The 13154-nt window shown below is 53.5% G+C and overlaps 6 protein-coding genes across 6 annotated transcripts; 4 read left to right on the top strand and 2 right to left on the bottom strand.

The window, feature by feature from the left end:
- Positions 1–743: 743 nt before the first annotated feature.
- On the top strand, positions 744–1958 carry QC764_501390 (uncharacterized protein; the record flags this gene model as incomplete). Its single annotated transcript, XM_062947397.1, has 1 exon — positions 744–1958. The coding sequence occupies one exon, from the start codon at positions 744–746 to the stop codon at positions 1956–1958; it is 1215 nt and encodes a 404-aa protein (XP_062798569.1).
- Positions 1959–2440: 482 nt separating this feature from the next.
- Positions 2441–3810, top strand: QC764_501395 (uncharacterized protein; the record flags this gene model as incomplete). The annotated part of the gene is made up of 2 exons (XM_062947398.1): positions 2441–2865; positions 2924–3810. 2 exons carry the CDS (start codon positions 2441–2443, stop codon positions 3378–3380), a joined length of 882 nt encoding a protein of 293 aa, XP_062798568.1. The 3' UTR covers positions 3381–3810.
- Positions 3811–4069: 259 nt separating this feature from the next.
- Positions 4070–6753, top strand: QC764_501400 (uncharacterized protein; the record flags this gene model as incomplete). The annotated part of the gene is made up of 4 exons (XM_062947399.1): positions 4070–4829; positions 4898–5580; positions 5637–5864; positions 5925–6753. Exons 1-4 carry the CDS (start codon positions 4479–4481, stop codon positions 6751–6753), a joined length of 2091 nt encoding a protein of 696 aa, XP_062798567.1. The 5' UTR covers positions 4070–4478.
- Positions 6754–6902: 149 nt separating this feature from the next.
- Positions 6903–7838, bottom strand: QC764_0074420 (uncharacterized protein; the record flags this gene model as incomplete). The annotated part of the gene is made up of 1 exon (XM_062940686.1): positions 6903–7838. The coding sequence occupies one exon, from the start codon at positions 7836–7838 to the stop codon at positions 6903–6905; it is 936 nt and encodes a 311-aa protein (XP_062798565.1).
- On the top strand, positions 7323–7683 carry QC764_0074430 (uncharacterized protein; the record flags this gene model as incomplete). The annotated part of the gene is made up of 2 exons (XM_062940687.1): positions 7323–7421; positions 7582–7683. The coding sequence occupies 2 exons, from the start codon at positions 7323–7325 to the stop codon at positions 7681–7683; spliced, it is 201 nt and encodes a 66-aa protein (XP_062798566.1).
- Positions 7839–9676: 1838 nt separating the features above from the next.
- QC764_501420 (uncharacterized protein) lies at positions 9677–13133 on the bottom strand (the record flags this gene model as incomplete). The annotated part of the gene is made up of 2 exons (XM_062947400.1): positions 12077–13133; positions 9677–12015 (listed from the first exon to the last, which is right to left on the bottom strand). Exons 1-2 carry the CDS (start codon positions 12330–12332, stop codon positions 9677–9679), a joined length of 2595 nt encoding a protein of 864 aa, XP_062798564.1. The 5' UTR covers positions 12333–13133.
- Positions 13134–13154: the final 21 nt, after the last annotated feature.

Here is a 13154-nt window from a genome sequence, read left to right as displayed (position 1 = left end):
ACGTGAGATATTCTTCAACCTCTCTCCTCAGCTCTCCATTCCAATGTTAGGAATGTATAGCTGACTGAGTTCAGATCTGAGCAATATGGCTTGCGGTGCGTGCGTTGCAAAGTGATCCATGACAGCATCTGTGGACATAGTTCCACGTCCCGACCAAAGATAAAACTCGGTTGGCAAGACTGCAGATAGTGTGCATATATGTCACCTGACGTAGTATTTCCGGATGATCCGCCATGTCGATGCATAGGGCATCCAATCCAGAGCCACCCGGTGTCGATTTGACGGAGTTGTTGAAGAGCAGCATTGAGGTGCTTGGTGGCTGCAAACGTGGAGTTTTCCACGGTCATGTTGATCGGAAACCAAAAAAAGAGGTCAGAGGTTGAGGTAGGTCAGGTAGATACTGTGGTCGACTATGGGTCAGTTGACTGGGCGGCTACAGATGATTGTGGGGAGAAGTTGCCGGCGGTCTCCTGCCTGTCTCCCGTCTCTCCGAAGACCACTCGGTGCCACGGCCCCACCAGAACGCCATGCCGTGCCGAGCCAGCGGCTTCCGCAACGGCCCCACAAAAACCCAAGATAGTGACGACATCATTCTAGAGCATTACGGTGACAGCATAGATCCCTGACATTGCCACATAAAACAGCTGCAGCTGCAGTTCATCCGATCTAGAGCAATCTCGTAGGCCACAATCAACCCAACTGCATACAACAACACCCAGATCATCCCCATCTACCTATCCACCATGACACGAACCGACCGCGTGTTCCAGCTCATCGGAAGCTGCAACAACTACCCCTGGGGCAAGCAGGGCGAGAAATCACTTGCCGTCCAGCTCCACAAGAAGACCGACCCCAATTTTGAAATTAAGAACGACGAATTCTACTCTGAGCTCTGGTTCGGGGATTATCCAGACTTTCCTGCTCGAGTGCTGGAAACAGGCGAGCTTCTCCAGGATGTCCTCCAGAAGCACAAGGACGAACTCCTCGGCAAGAAGGTTATCGAGGAGCTAGGTGGACAGCTGCCTTTTCTGCCCAAAATTCTCTCCATCGCCAAAGCCTTACCTCTTCAGATTCACCCCAACAAGGAGCTCGCCGCCAAGCTTCACAAAGAAGATCCAGAGAACTTCACCGATCCGAACCACAAGCCCGAGATTGCAGTGGCGCTTTCCAAGTTCGAGGTTTTTGCTGGGTGGAAGCCGCTGGAGGAGGTTCAGTTACTTTTCAAGCGCCTCGGGGTCCTGCGCCAATTTGTCCCTGCTGGCATCGAAGACTGGTCAGAGTTAACCCTCCGCGAAGTCACCCGGTCCCTTCTCCAGGCCGATGAGAAGACCGTCAAGTCCGTTGAGGAAGCCTTGGCCAAGGCATCCAAGGAAGAGCTTGGCAAGCAGACATACATCCTCGATTTGCTGCCTCGTCTCCAAGACCAGTATGGAGCTACTGATAACGGATCTCTGGTTGCGTTACTCTGCATGAACTTCCTCGTGTTGGACGCGGGTGACGCGATTTACATTCCGGCAGACGGCATCCACGCCTATTTGAGTGGTGATATTGTCGAGTGCATGGCTCGCAGCAACAATGTCCTCAACGCTGGCTTCTGTCCTCCGGCGGATCGCAACAATATCGACATGTTTGCCGACACACTCACATTCAAGCCAAGCACGAGATCAAAAGACAGCGTCATCCTGCCGTCGCAGGACCAAGGAAAGGTCAAGATCTACAAGCCACCCATGAGCGAGTTCGACATGCTCAGGCTCAGCCTGTTCCAGGGAGAGGGAGAAGACATTGAGGCGCACCGAGGGCCGGGTGTTATGATTATCACACACGGCAACGGAACAATGCTAGCGGACGGAAAGACGTTTAGACTGGAGGAAGGGTCGATTTTCTTTGTCGCACCGGGGGTGAAGGTTCGGATCGATAGTCCTGGTGGATTGGAGGCGCATATGGCTGTTGTTGCTTGAGTGGGCGTTTTTGACTTGCCGACGGAGAGTCTGGGAGATTGCGCTGTTACGTCCTGAAGTCTGGCGAGCAGCTGTTGGCAACGTCGCACTTTACAAGACCGAGTTCCACGTCTACACCTCAAATGATAGGTCAGCAATTCTTGTGCTTTGGTTATGCGTGCCACCAACAACATGAACGAGGCGGAATGCAAGCTCCGCCACAGTACCTTCACCACTGGCCGGGCCTCGACATGAAAACACGCAGTGTCTGCAACAAGGCGCTCGTGGCTGTGTAGCATTATCCTTGACCATCAGATACCATCCCATTCAATAAAGCAAAACAGCCCATCCAGCCTCCCTAGGAGTTCATATTTACCTACTCATCACTGTCAGGTGTCAAACAAACTTCCAACCAGTCTGTCTAACCTTTTGCTGCTTTTTCAAGCTCGGAGTACTAAAACAATATCAAGTTTTACTATCCTTCTTACGCCCCATGGTACGAGATGTCATCTGGTTACTCCGTGGGTGACTTTGTCGCTGGCGCCGAGATGGCCCAGAAACTGCACATCCTCGTGAAGACTTCAGCAGACACTCCCTCCGAATATGAAGCTGCAATGAAGGAACTTGTCCTGACCCAACAGGCCTTCATCACTGTGAGCCAACTCAGCCAAAACCAGGTTTTTCTGCCCCGAAACACAATCAGCGCGGCGTCATTTCTCATCTCCTCGTCACTGGACACGATCTCGAAATTCCTCAAACGAACCGAATCCCTGAAAAAGAGTTTGTCCAGTAACGGGCCGCCAACTATTCGAGATAGTGGGTGCAGAATTGGGTGGGAGTTGTACGGGAAAGACGAACTGAGAGAGCTACGCGAGAAGTTGCATAACTGTCTCGCTGCGCTGAATCTTCTGCTCTCCGCAGCGAACCTGTATGGATATTGATACCTGGACAGAATTATTTTGGATAACTGGCTAACTGTTGTGCAGTGGACATCGCTCTATTCTCCCTCCATCCACCCCATCGCACGCTCCGACCCTCGATCAAAATGATGGATGTACCTCAGAATCTACATGTGTGGATTTGGAAGTCGTCGACCTCATAGGGGAAGAACTGGGTTCGATGCGTTCGGATCACCAGACTGTCAATGAGTTCCCAAAAACTTCGGCCAAGCCCTCGCAGCTGAAGACTGAGTTTGGAGGCAGGCTTGAGGCTGCCAAATCCCCTGCTTCTTCACTCGAGAAACCCAAAACGCTGAGCAGCACCGGTGGCCCCGACCATGCATTATTGGAGCGGCTTGCAGTCCTGGAGAAGCTAGCAGCAGAGAAGAAGGATTGGGAATCTAGTCAAGCCGAGCGGAGAAAGAATGCCGACTTTCTGATCCGCCACGCAGAATCTGCATTTGGGTCCAAACTGCAAGGCAAAAGCATTCCCAAAGGAATCTGAAGACTTGACGACAGACGTACCTATTTCGTTCAAGGATGCAGTAGGAAGAAAGTTTCATTCCCGTACGATGCTTCCAAGAGCTGGATGGACCTTGAGGAGCTCATAAAGCAGGCATCTGTGAATATGGAGGTCGGTGGTTCTCGTGTCCATGAGCGTCACCACGACTTGATCAACAAACGAGGGTAATATTGTCCGGCCAAGTCTCTGCGAAAGGTCGGTGCAACATGGATGGAAAGCCTCTATGCACATGTGACCTATGGAAAAACACCCTGTGAAAATGCGCCACCCCGGAAGCCACCTGGACTCGACGAAACCTCCTTTACAGTCCCCCGAGTCCTCGGAAATCCCATGGAGACCTCTGACACCCCGCCACGACCATCGGCCCCGGCCACCCAGCCTCACGGCGGAAGGAAAACCACCATCATCGCAAGATGATTCCTCGACATGTAGTGATGAGGGTTTAAGAGGGGACAAATGACTTTGTGCTATAAAATCTTGTTTCGTTGCGGATGTAGTGATCTTCCAATCTCCTTGATGAAGCGTAACTGATGACATGTGCTCTCGCGTAGCTTGGTGTTGTTGTATCATGCCAAGACCTGTGTAAGTCCTGCCAGCTGGCGAGCAACTGCCTCCCGCAACCACATCCAGGTTCCACAGAACGTCATCGATTCCGGAGCATCCATTCCACAAAAAAATCGATGATCATGTTCGTGTTTGGCAAGACCAAGAGATTCTCGAATCTGAGATTGGGCCGTCACTCAAAACGGAATGGCACCCAAACGACGCTCCCCCAGCAGGTTCGAACCATGGCTCTGGCACACCTGCGTCACCGACTCCATCTTTATCCGCCCGTTGATTGGCAGCCATTGATGTCATTGCCGTCTTTCAGCCCAGCACCAGGAGCATCAATAAAATCACTGGCGACAGTGTTTGTGTCTATGACCCCCCATCCACCACCTGCCTGCTCTCAACTTACGTAGAATAAAGCTCTTTTCGTCGTCCACTTGGCCCCAGGCCCGGCCACCATCCTACCTTATCATACCAACTACCCTTTTGCAACCCCCTACCTAGACTGGACAGACCTTAACCTACACGGTCATGGCTTCATCCCAGCCAACGGCACCGGACGTGCCGTCCAAGGACGAAAATGAAAACAGCCTAGGATCTGAAATCGTCGACTTCTTACCCATCCCCGCCGTCAACCCTACCACCTCTGTCGAAGGCCCTCACAAGCCCGAGCCCAGTGACAAACTGGGAAACCAACAAACTCTCTCGCACGCCTTGGCCACCGAGGGCACCACCGAACACCCCCAAGGCATCGCCCAACTCGACCACGACGAAGAGGTTCGCGACCTAGGATGGAACGAGCCCAAGCAAGAGATTCCAGCCCCTCTGGTAGGTGGTATGGACAACGAAGAGCTCTGGATGCTCGTGCGCCGGTTCAACAAGGTATGTCGACGTCAGAAATGGTCTCTGCGCATATGTCAGGTCTCAAGCTAACGCAACCGCTCTGACAGCAAATCTTCCACACCAAAGCCACCCCCTACCCCCCGCCCGGCGGTCTCGATCTCAACATTGCGGAACAGGAGGAGTTCTCGCCAGACAAGATGCGCGGCAACTTTGAGCGCCTCTATATGACGGTTGGCGTAGGGATGCTGGCGGCAGTTAAGCACATTGCTCGTCTCCGTTCCTGGAAGGAAACCCGGCGCACAGCAGGGTTTTGCAGTGCTTATTTCCTTGCGTGGCTGTTTGACTTCCTCACACCGCTGCTGATTAGTGTTCTCGTGGCGCTGATCGCGGTGCCGTGGACGAGAGAGTATCTCTTCCCCCCTGCGCCAGTGTCGCTTGTCGACAGCAAAACAGGCGGGATACAGAAACCCAAGGCTGGTGTGCTAGGTAGCCACGACAGCGCTACGGGCGCGCCTGAGAACCACAAGGGTGAGGCGGTCGAGCAGGAAGCTAGCAATTTTGTGAGCGGGATCGCGACGGTGGCGGTGAGCGGCGCTGTCGGGCAACATGCTCAGGGGGATCAGGAGTCGGCAGAGCAGTCCACGACCGAGATGCACAAAGCTATTGGGTCGAAGCCGGGGACCAAGAGGGACAAGACGGAGGTGCCGATGCAGACAGCTATGTGGTCGAAGCTTCAGCCCATTATGCATGCGCTGGGGGATTTTGTGGATACCTGGGAGAGGTTTGCAAAGTGAGTTTTGTTGCTGGTGAAGTTGAGAGAGGACTGATGCCAACAGAGTGCTGTAGCGCGTTGTCTCCTACGCCGCCGTTTCCTACCGATGTTCACCGTCTGAGATTTGTCGCGCTCATCCTGCCTCTTCTCGCCTTGTCGTTCGTCGTCACTTCGTACATGTTTGTCAAGGGTGTCACCTTTGGCATTGGGTTCGGGTTCTTCGGTGACCCTATCATCTCTCGTGGTCTGGACTGGCTCAACAGAACTATCCCCGACTGGAAGAAGTTGCTGGAGTTGCGAAAGTATGTCTTGATTTCTGTCATCCTTGAAAGGCTCAGTACACTGACTATCTTACCTTGTAGTACTCTCCTCAAAGGCGTTCCCACCAATGCTCAGCTCACCATCACTCTCCTCCGTATTGGGGAGGCGAACCATGCACCCCTCCCACCACCACCCCGTATCAACGAAGTACCTCCCGACAAACCTGCCCAGCTTACCTCCAATGACCTTTCCGCTGTCGGTGCCGATGCTCCCATGAACGCAAGCGCGGGTGAACTCCAGGAAGCGATCCACTACGACCCCAGCATCAAGCACGACAAGGGCGGCAACCAAGGCGGGCACAGTGTCATGGTGAAGGGTCAGGACAAGGAGCAAAACAAGAAGAGCAACAAGTTCCTCAACTTTTTCAGGGGCACTGCAAAGACTGCTGTCAAGACTGCCGTGGGCGCTGATACTATCAGGGGCAAGATGGGCATCAGCCATCACGCCAAGGACAGACTAGGAGTTGTTCCCCCTGCCGAAAAGGTGCCCATCAGTGGACCGGTAGAGTTCGAGGCGAGATACGACGGCAAGAAGGGCAATGTTTATTTGTCGACGGCAGCAACAATTCCGGTCGTGGCGTTTGGAACGAAGAAGACAAAGGAAAAGATTGGGCCTGATGGGGAGGAGAAGGAGGATTTACATGCCATGTGGAGCGTGCCCGTGTCGGAGATTGTCGAGTTGAAGAAGCTTGGCGGATATGGGTGGAAGGCGAAGTTGGTGGTGGGGTGGAGTTTGGAGAGGGAGGTGAGCGATGGGTTGGAGCTGAGGACGAGTAGGGGGGAGGTGTACAAGATTACGGCTATTCCGCTGAGGGATGAGTTGTTTAATCGGTTGATTGCCGTTGGGGGACAGAAGTGGGAGGCCTGGTGATAATACGCTTTGGTCATGTTGTGGTGTTGGGAATATGGAGGAGGGTAGGGATTGGAAAAAGGAGGTTGTTGCAGTGATACCTGTTTTAGCTTTGTAATGACTGATCAACAACACCACTATTACTACCGATTTCGTTTTGTTGTCTTATCTCAGCGAGGCGTGTCAGTCCCCAACGGTGACCACCGTCCCGCCTTGACATCTTCCCTCACCCGCCTAACACTCTCCTCGTCCGCCTCGGCAAAGTGGTTGATCTCCTCCAACCACTTTTCTTCTCCTTCGTTTGCGTCCCGCCCGGTTATCCCATTGAGATAGGGGTACCTCCCAAACCGGTCGACGATCGGCTTGTGGACGTCGAACAACATGCCCATCCACCACGTGAAGCTCTCTCTCGTCACCTGATCCCCCCGCGGCGGTCCGGCGTTGTAGACCCTGGGAAAAGCGTACGAGTCGCCTAGTATCTCGTCGCGTTCCTGGCGGTAAGGGTCAGCCGACCCGGTTTCCTTCTCCACAGTCGCGCGGGTTTCTTCTGTGAGGGTTATGGCGATTTCCTGCAGTTCCGGCTTTTCGGAATGGACGAATGGTGTAGCGAACCAGAACCGGACAGCGATCCAGTAGTCCAGGGCGACGTTCTGCTCGTGCTTCCAGCGGGCGTGGGAGTCGGGGCGGAGGTGGGAGGGGAGGGAGTGCCAGGACAAGGCGAGGGATTGGGAGAGGTGGGAGAAGAAGGAGTAGGTGTAGCGCTGGTCGATGCCGCGGAATAGAAGGCGGGGGATGTGGTCGAGGAGGAGGAGGAGGCCGAGGGTTTGGGTGGGATAGGAAGGGGAGGAGGGGGGTGGGAGGAAGGTTGCTAGGTCGGGGATGGAGGAGAGGGGGTGCTGGGATAGGGCGAGGAGGGCGGGCCAGGCCTGGGGGGAGACTAAGGGGGAGTAAGGGTCGGTGAGGAATATGGTGTTGGCGAAGTGGGAGAAGTTGATGGGGGATTGGGGGGGGTAGGGGAGGCGGTTGGTGACGAGGTGGGAGAATAATTCGGGGGTGAGGAGTTTTCGGAGGGAGGATTCGAGGGGGGAGGGGGGTGCGCCGCCCATGATGAGGATTAGGGGGGAGGGGGTGGGTTTGAGGGGTGTGGTGATGATGGATGAAAGGGTGAAAATGGGGAAGGAAAGGAGATGAAAATGATGAGTGGTTTCCCCTCTATTCTCACACACACATACACTGTGGTCCGAGCTGTCGGAGATAAATAGACATCTCCGGGTGAGATGAATCGAGGTGTACTCGAGCGCAGATTGACTCGATAAAACATCGAGGATACCTTGGCGATTCAAAAGTATAGATGGGTATAACGATAAAGCTCGAGTTGCAATAAGTACAGCTTTTGTAAGGTCATATTTATACATGTCGCATGGGTGTTTTAAAGATAGGTATCCAGTTAAACAGCAACGGGGCATGGATGGACTCCGTCTAGTGGCTTGATCAACTGCCGTTTCCGGCGTTGGGTGCTGCTGACCACCATAAAAGCCTTCTGCAACAACAAGTGGCATTGGGTCAACGCAACAGATAATTCGTATTTGAAATAGCGCAACTTAACACTCGAGCTGCCGGGGGGGGTTATTGAGGTTGAGACGCTGGTGATAAACGGGAAATATGACGAGGTGACGGATTTATCAGTTGAACGGTGGGTGAGGTATATCCCGGGGGACAGGGTGAAGAGGATCAAAGTTTGAGGAGTCGAGTCAGTCACATAGCGCATTAGGAGGTGAGAGAGAGATTTATGGGGGTTCGTGCTGTTTTTTTTTTTTTTTGGGGGAGGGATGGGGGATTTTTTGTGTGATTTGGAGTGATGAAAAGTGTACAGGATCTGAGAGATTAGACACCGCTGAACGATGCTTAGCATTTACAGGAATTTCACCCCAGGAACACGACACGAAGTTGTTAGCAGCTTCCAGAGTTCAGAAAACTCCTCTTCCAGAAGCCAGCTTTAAAATCTTTGCTCAAAGTTGGAAAGCACAAGTTATTGTGTTCCCCCAACCGCCACGTGAAGCCACAGCCACTTCATCAAGACCTGCCAAAACAGGGCATCGCTATCAACCACAATCTATCCCGTCGTCTCCCAACCATGGACTAAGTCAGGAGCAATGAAGAGATTTTGCTCCAGTGGATCTGAGCTTGAATTCACATGGCCCTCTTCTAGTGAATGGAAGGCTATTTCAGGGCAACAAAACTCTACTGTTGAGAGCATCGTCTATTCGGCATCGTTTGCTGAACAGCAACCCACGATATCCTCACTCTTCACAACCGTCCTGCTTCTTGCTGCCGAGAATAACAACACCACCGCCATCATCTGGTATACTCGTTATCACGGAGTACTCCGACGAGTCCTCTCAACGCCAGCCCCGGACGCCCGCCTCCGTCACCATCATCGACTGGAGGCCGCCCCCAAAGACCTGGTAGAAACCCTGCCCTCTCTCCCAGCATCACCCCCCCTCCCTCTACCTCGACCTAGAGGGGGATAGTTAAGAAGGGGTTCAAAAGGTGTAGGTGTTTGAACCATGGGGGGTGTGGATGATTGGTAGTGGGGAGAATGTAGGAATGATATGGGATTGGAATATGTGGACGTCTGTCTGTCTTGATTGTGAGCGTTTGGTTTGGCAAGAGGCCGGAATAAGGAGCCATCAGCATTGGCGCTTGGCAACACCAACCTCTGACTGCCGAACAAAAAGATGGAACAAGCGGGCTATTTATTGGACCTCAAGACAATTGCCATTTGTATTTTCGAGCCGCATCCTGCACTGTTTGGTTACGAGCAGCTTCACAACGGGCAAACTCTCGTGAAAATGGACAAGAAGAACACCCGGAACCAACTCACAATAGTATCAGCAGAAAGTTCAAGAATAAAATTCAAATACTTCATCACCCCTTGCCCTCTCTACAAATGAAACCCAAACTCTCCTCCCAACCCCCAAGGCCCCTCATGCGTAACAACCTCCCCTCCCTCCCCTCCGAGAACAACAACCCTCTCAACCTTCACATCCGTCTCAAACCCAAACGTCCCGTTCGCAGCAAAGCTCTGCCCATCCCACACAAACCCAATCTCCGACTTGTTCCCCCCCACATCCAAACTGGCCCCATCATCCAAGTACAATTCCCCCTTGGCAGTCCCGTCCTTCCCCGGCGCAACAATAATCCTAAAGTTCTTCTCCCTCAACTGGGCAGTAGTATTCGCTGATTCAGTCCTCATAGCAAGGATAGTCCCGCCTCGAATGTGAACAGGAATCTCATCCCACTGCACCCCGTCCAACCTGTGCGTTTGTCCACCCCCGGCCTTTTGCTCAAAAGTCCAAAAGTCATACCAGATATCGTCCGGAAGGTAGAAGCTGACGCTCTGGGAGTCGTCGTCAACAACTGGAGAAACAAGCAACGCGTCTCCAAGCATCCATTGGTTCTGGATGCCAAACGTGTTGCTATCCGAGGGGTAGAAGAACCACAGCGGGCTGGCGTTGGGCGTGCCGTCAGCGCTCGCTTTCCAGAGGGAGGTGTACATGTAGTCGAGCAACTTGTAGCGAGTATCAATCGCCTTCTTGGCGGCTTGGGTGACCAAAGGCCACAGGTAAAATTCCTGACGGTTGGCCGTGGTATCTGCGTGGTTGCGGTAGAAGGGCTGGAACGCGCCTAGCAAAGCCCAGCGGGCACACATTTTTTCCGTCGCGTTTTCGTTGAAGCCACAGACGTCAGAGCCAACAAAGGGCACCGCGTGCAGAGCAGTGAAGGACAACATTTGGCGGATAGTAGTTCGGTAATGATCCCACCTAGAAGCGTTGTCACCGAACCAATGCGCTGCCACTCTCCCCACGCCAGCAAAGGTCGATCGAGTGAGGACGAAGGGCCTGACAGCCGAGTTTCTGCTCAGCAGCGCGTTCCGGGTGGCGCCAGCCATCATGGTGCCGTAGAAGTTGTGAGTATCATACTGGTGGGTTCCGTCGGCATTGGTGATGTTCGTCCACAAAGTTTTGCTGGAGATGTCGCCCCATCGGTTCTGTATGCGATACAGAGGGTTGAAGAGATCTCTCTCTGGCACTCCAAGAAATGGAACCGGGTCCCCGTACCGTTTCCTGACCGCGATACCCTTGTTGGCAACCCAGGTTCGAGCAGATGTTGAAGCAAAGCAGCTGGTGCTTTCACACATGTTGCTCGCCTCGTTCATGTCAACCCACAGCCCATCGACGTTGACGCCTGAGTTGGGGTCGTAGAACCTCCTGATCTCATCTGTCCACCATTCCTGTGTGTTTGGATGGAGCCAGTCAGGCCAAACCACTTCGCCGGGCCATTGAAACCCGCGATAAAATGAGCCATCTGCTGCTTTGAGAAAGACGTTCTGTTCGGCGCCTCTGGTGTAGGTTGGGTAACCACCAGCTCGATGGATTCCCGGATCCAGGATTTGAACATAGTGTTGTCCATCATCGTGCAGACTCTGAACCAGCTGCCGAACTTTCTCCAGGGGGTAACGGCTCCCGTCCGTGGTGAAATCCTGATGGTCGCTCATGTAGTCAATATCACCCCACATCGTCTCCAATGGGATCCCAGCGGCCGCGTAGGTGTCAACAACTTGTCCAACTTCATCAATGCTTTTATATCCATACTTGCACTGGTGGAAACCCAGGACCCAATACGGCACAAACGCTGGGAGCCCGACAACTTCGGCATACTGCTTGCTGACGTCTGTTGGGGTCGGGCCTGCTAAGAAGTAAAAGTCGAATACGCCGCCAATCACATTGTACTCGAGGAATTGCTGTCCCTGGTCCGAGGTGCCCAACTTGACATCCATGCCGTTGGAACTCCGCAGAAACACGCCGTGCGTGCCTGACTCGCCCCGATGATCAAAGTACACCGGGTGCGAGCCGTAGAGATTGAGCCCGTTTGGGATCATGGGCGATTCCGTGTTCCATAGCGTGCGGGTGTAATTCCATGTTGGAAGGCGAAAGTCATCCGAGTGTTCGCCCAGCCCATAAATATTTGGATTCGACGGCAAGCGAGTTCTGAGTCGGATGTACTGGGTTTCAAAGATCAACGGCGTGTCGGCCGTGTCAAAAAGGGTCTCCCCTGTCGACGCTCTTGTAACGCTAAAGGCAAACGGGCTTTGGGTGAAACTGAACTGCAACCCAGAGCTGCTCGAGGACGCGTTCTCGCTTCTCGGTCGGGGGAGGACGTGTTCCTGGATTTGAAACACTTGGGAATCGGCATCTGTGATGAGGACATGCAGCCGTGAGTCTGTTCGAGTCAGTGACCTTAGACGGCATCGTGATACTTGACAAAAACATGACGTGCTCACCTGTCTGGTACTCGACAAGCAACCTCAGGTTCTCGATGTCGCTGCTGTGAGAGCTGCAGTTGCCAATGAGAACAAGATCTGCAATCAGATACGAGTCCGCCTTCAGCACGTTGATGGCTTCGTAACCCGAACATCGTTTAGTCTGTCCCCGTGCCCCCCACAGAGAGCACAACACAAGAGAGGCGATCCAGAGAAACGCCATTCTGCAATGGAAGCTAGCAAAAAGCAAATAACACCAGAGCAGGCTGGCCGGCATGTGGGAAGCAAGGGCAAGGAGAGGAGGAGATAATTGGACTCGCCAAAAAGATATCTGATCGCATCATCATGACCGCGGTGCCACCTCAACACCACCGGCGATGCGAAGATAGATTGGATGAACCATCGTGTTCGCATGTGGTGAGCATGCGGTCCCAGCAAGCTGCCTCCCGTGACCGAACAACACGGCTGGGCTGTAACGTGGTGATCATCAAGGTAGGTACCCCAACCCACCAAGAGTCTCCAATTCCTCCACCCGCATGATGGGGTTTTCTCCTCGGCATCCCGTGGGACAGCATGCGGGGAATGCTGCCTGTGCGACAGGAGGAAAGCTTGGTAAAAAGACGGAGGCTGGGAGGAATGCATGATGAGATGCCCGGCCGTGTTCCTTTCCCCGGATTTCCAAGCTCCAACTGCCGGTCCTGGGTCTGTCTGTCCCACGGCGAGCGCTGCAACCTTCCCTTTAGGGCCGTGACTTGGGGTTCCAGAAAAAAGAAGCAGATGATCAGAGGCGGTCAGCAGCTCTCGGGCATTGAATTGTTTGTTGCGACAGTGCTGTGTACCACAGCAGGAGAAAATAGAGAGACAGAGGTCGTGCGTGGATGCCATGCGCATGTTGAGGTTTGGTGCGCCTCCAGGAGGACGGCCGTTTGGGTGCAATATTGTCCACGTCGAGCTTTCCGGTGCGGAAACATGCGGGCTGCCGCGGCTTCGTCTGGAGGTTAGGGGAGTGTGAGACAGAATTCGGCAACAATATAAGTTCTTGAGCCGAGAAAACCTTTCTGCAATGAGCTAAAAAATGTCGTGATGCGGTGGAGGGGAT

The sequence above is a fragment of the Podospora pseudoanserina genome, chromosome 5, assembly GCF_035222485.1.
Source record: "Podospora pseudoanserina strain CBS 124.78 chromosome 5, whole genome shotgun sequence".
NCBI lineage: Eukaryota > Fungi > Ascomycota > Sordariomycetes > Sordariales > Podosporaceae > Podospora > Podospora pseudoanserina.
Note: the sequence above shows the minus strand (reverse complement) of the source record. Positions and strands in the feature narration are given on the sequence as shown.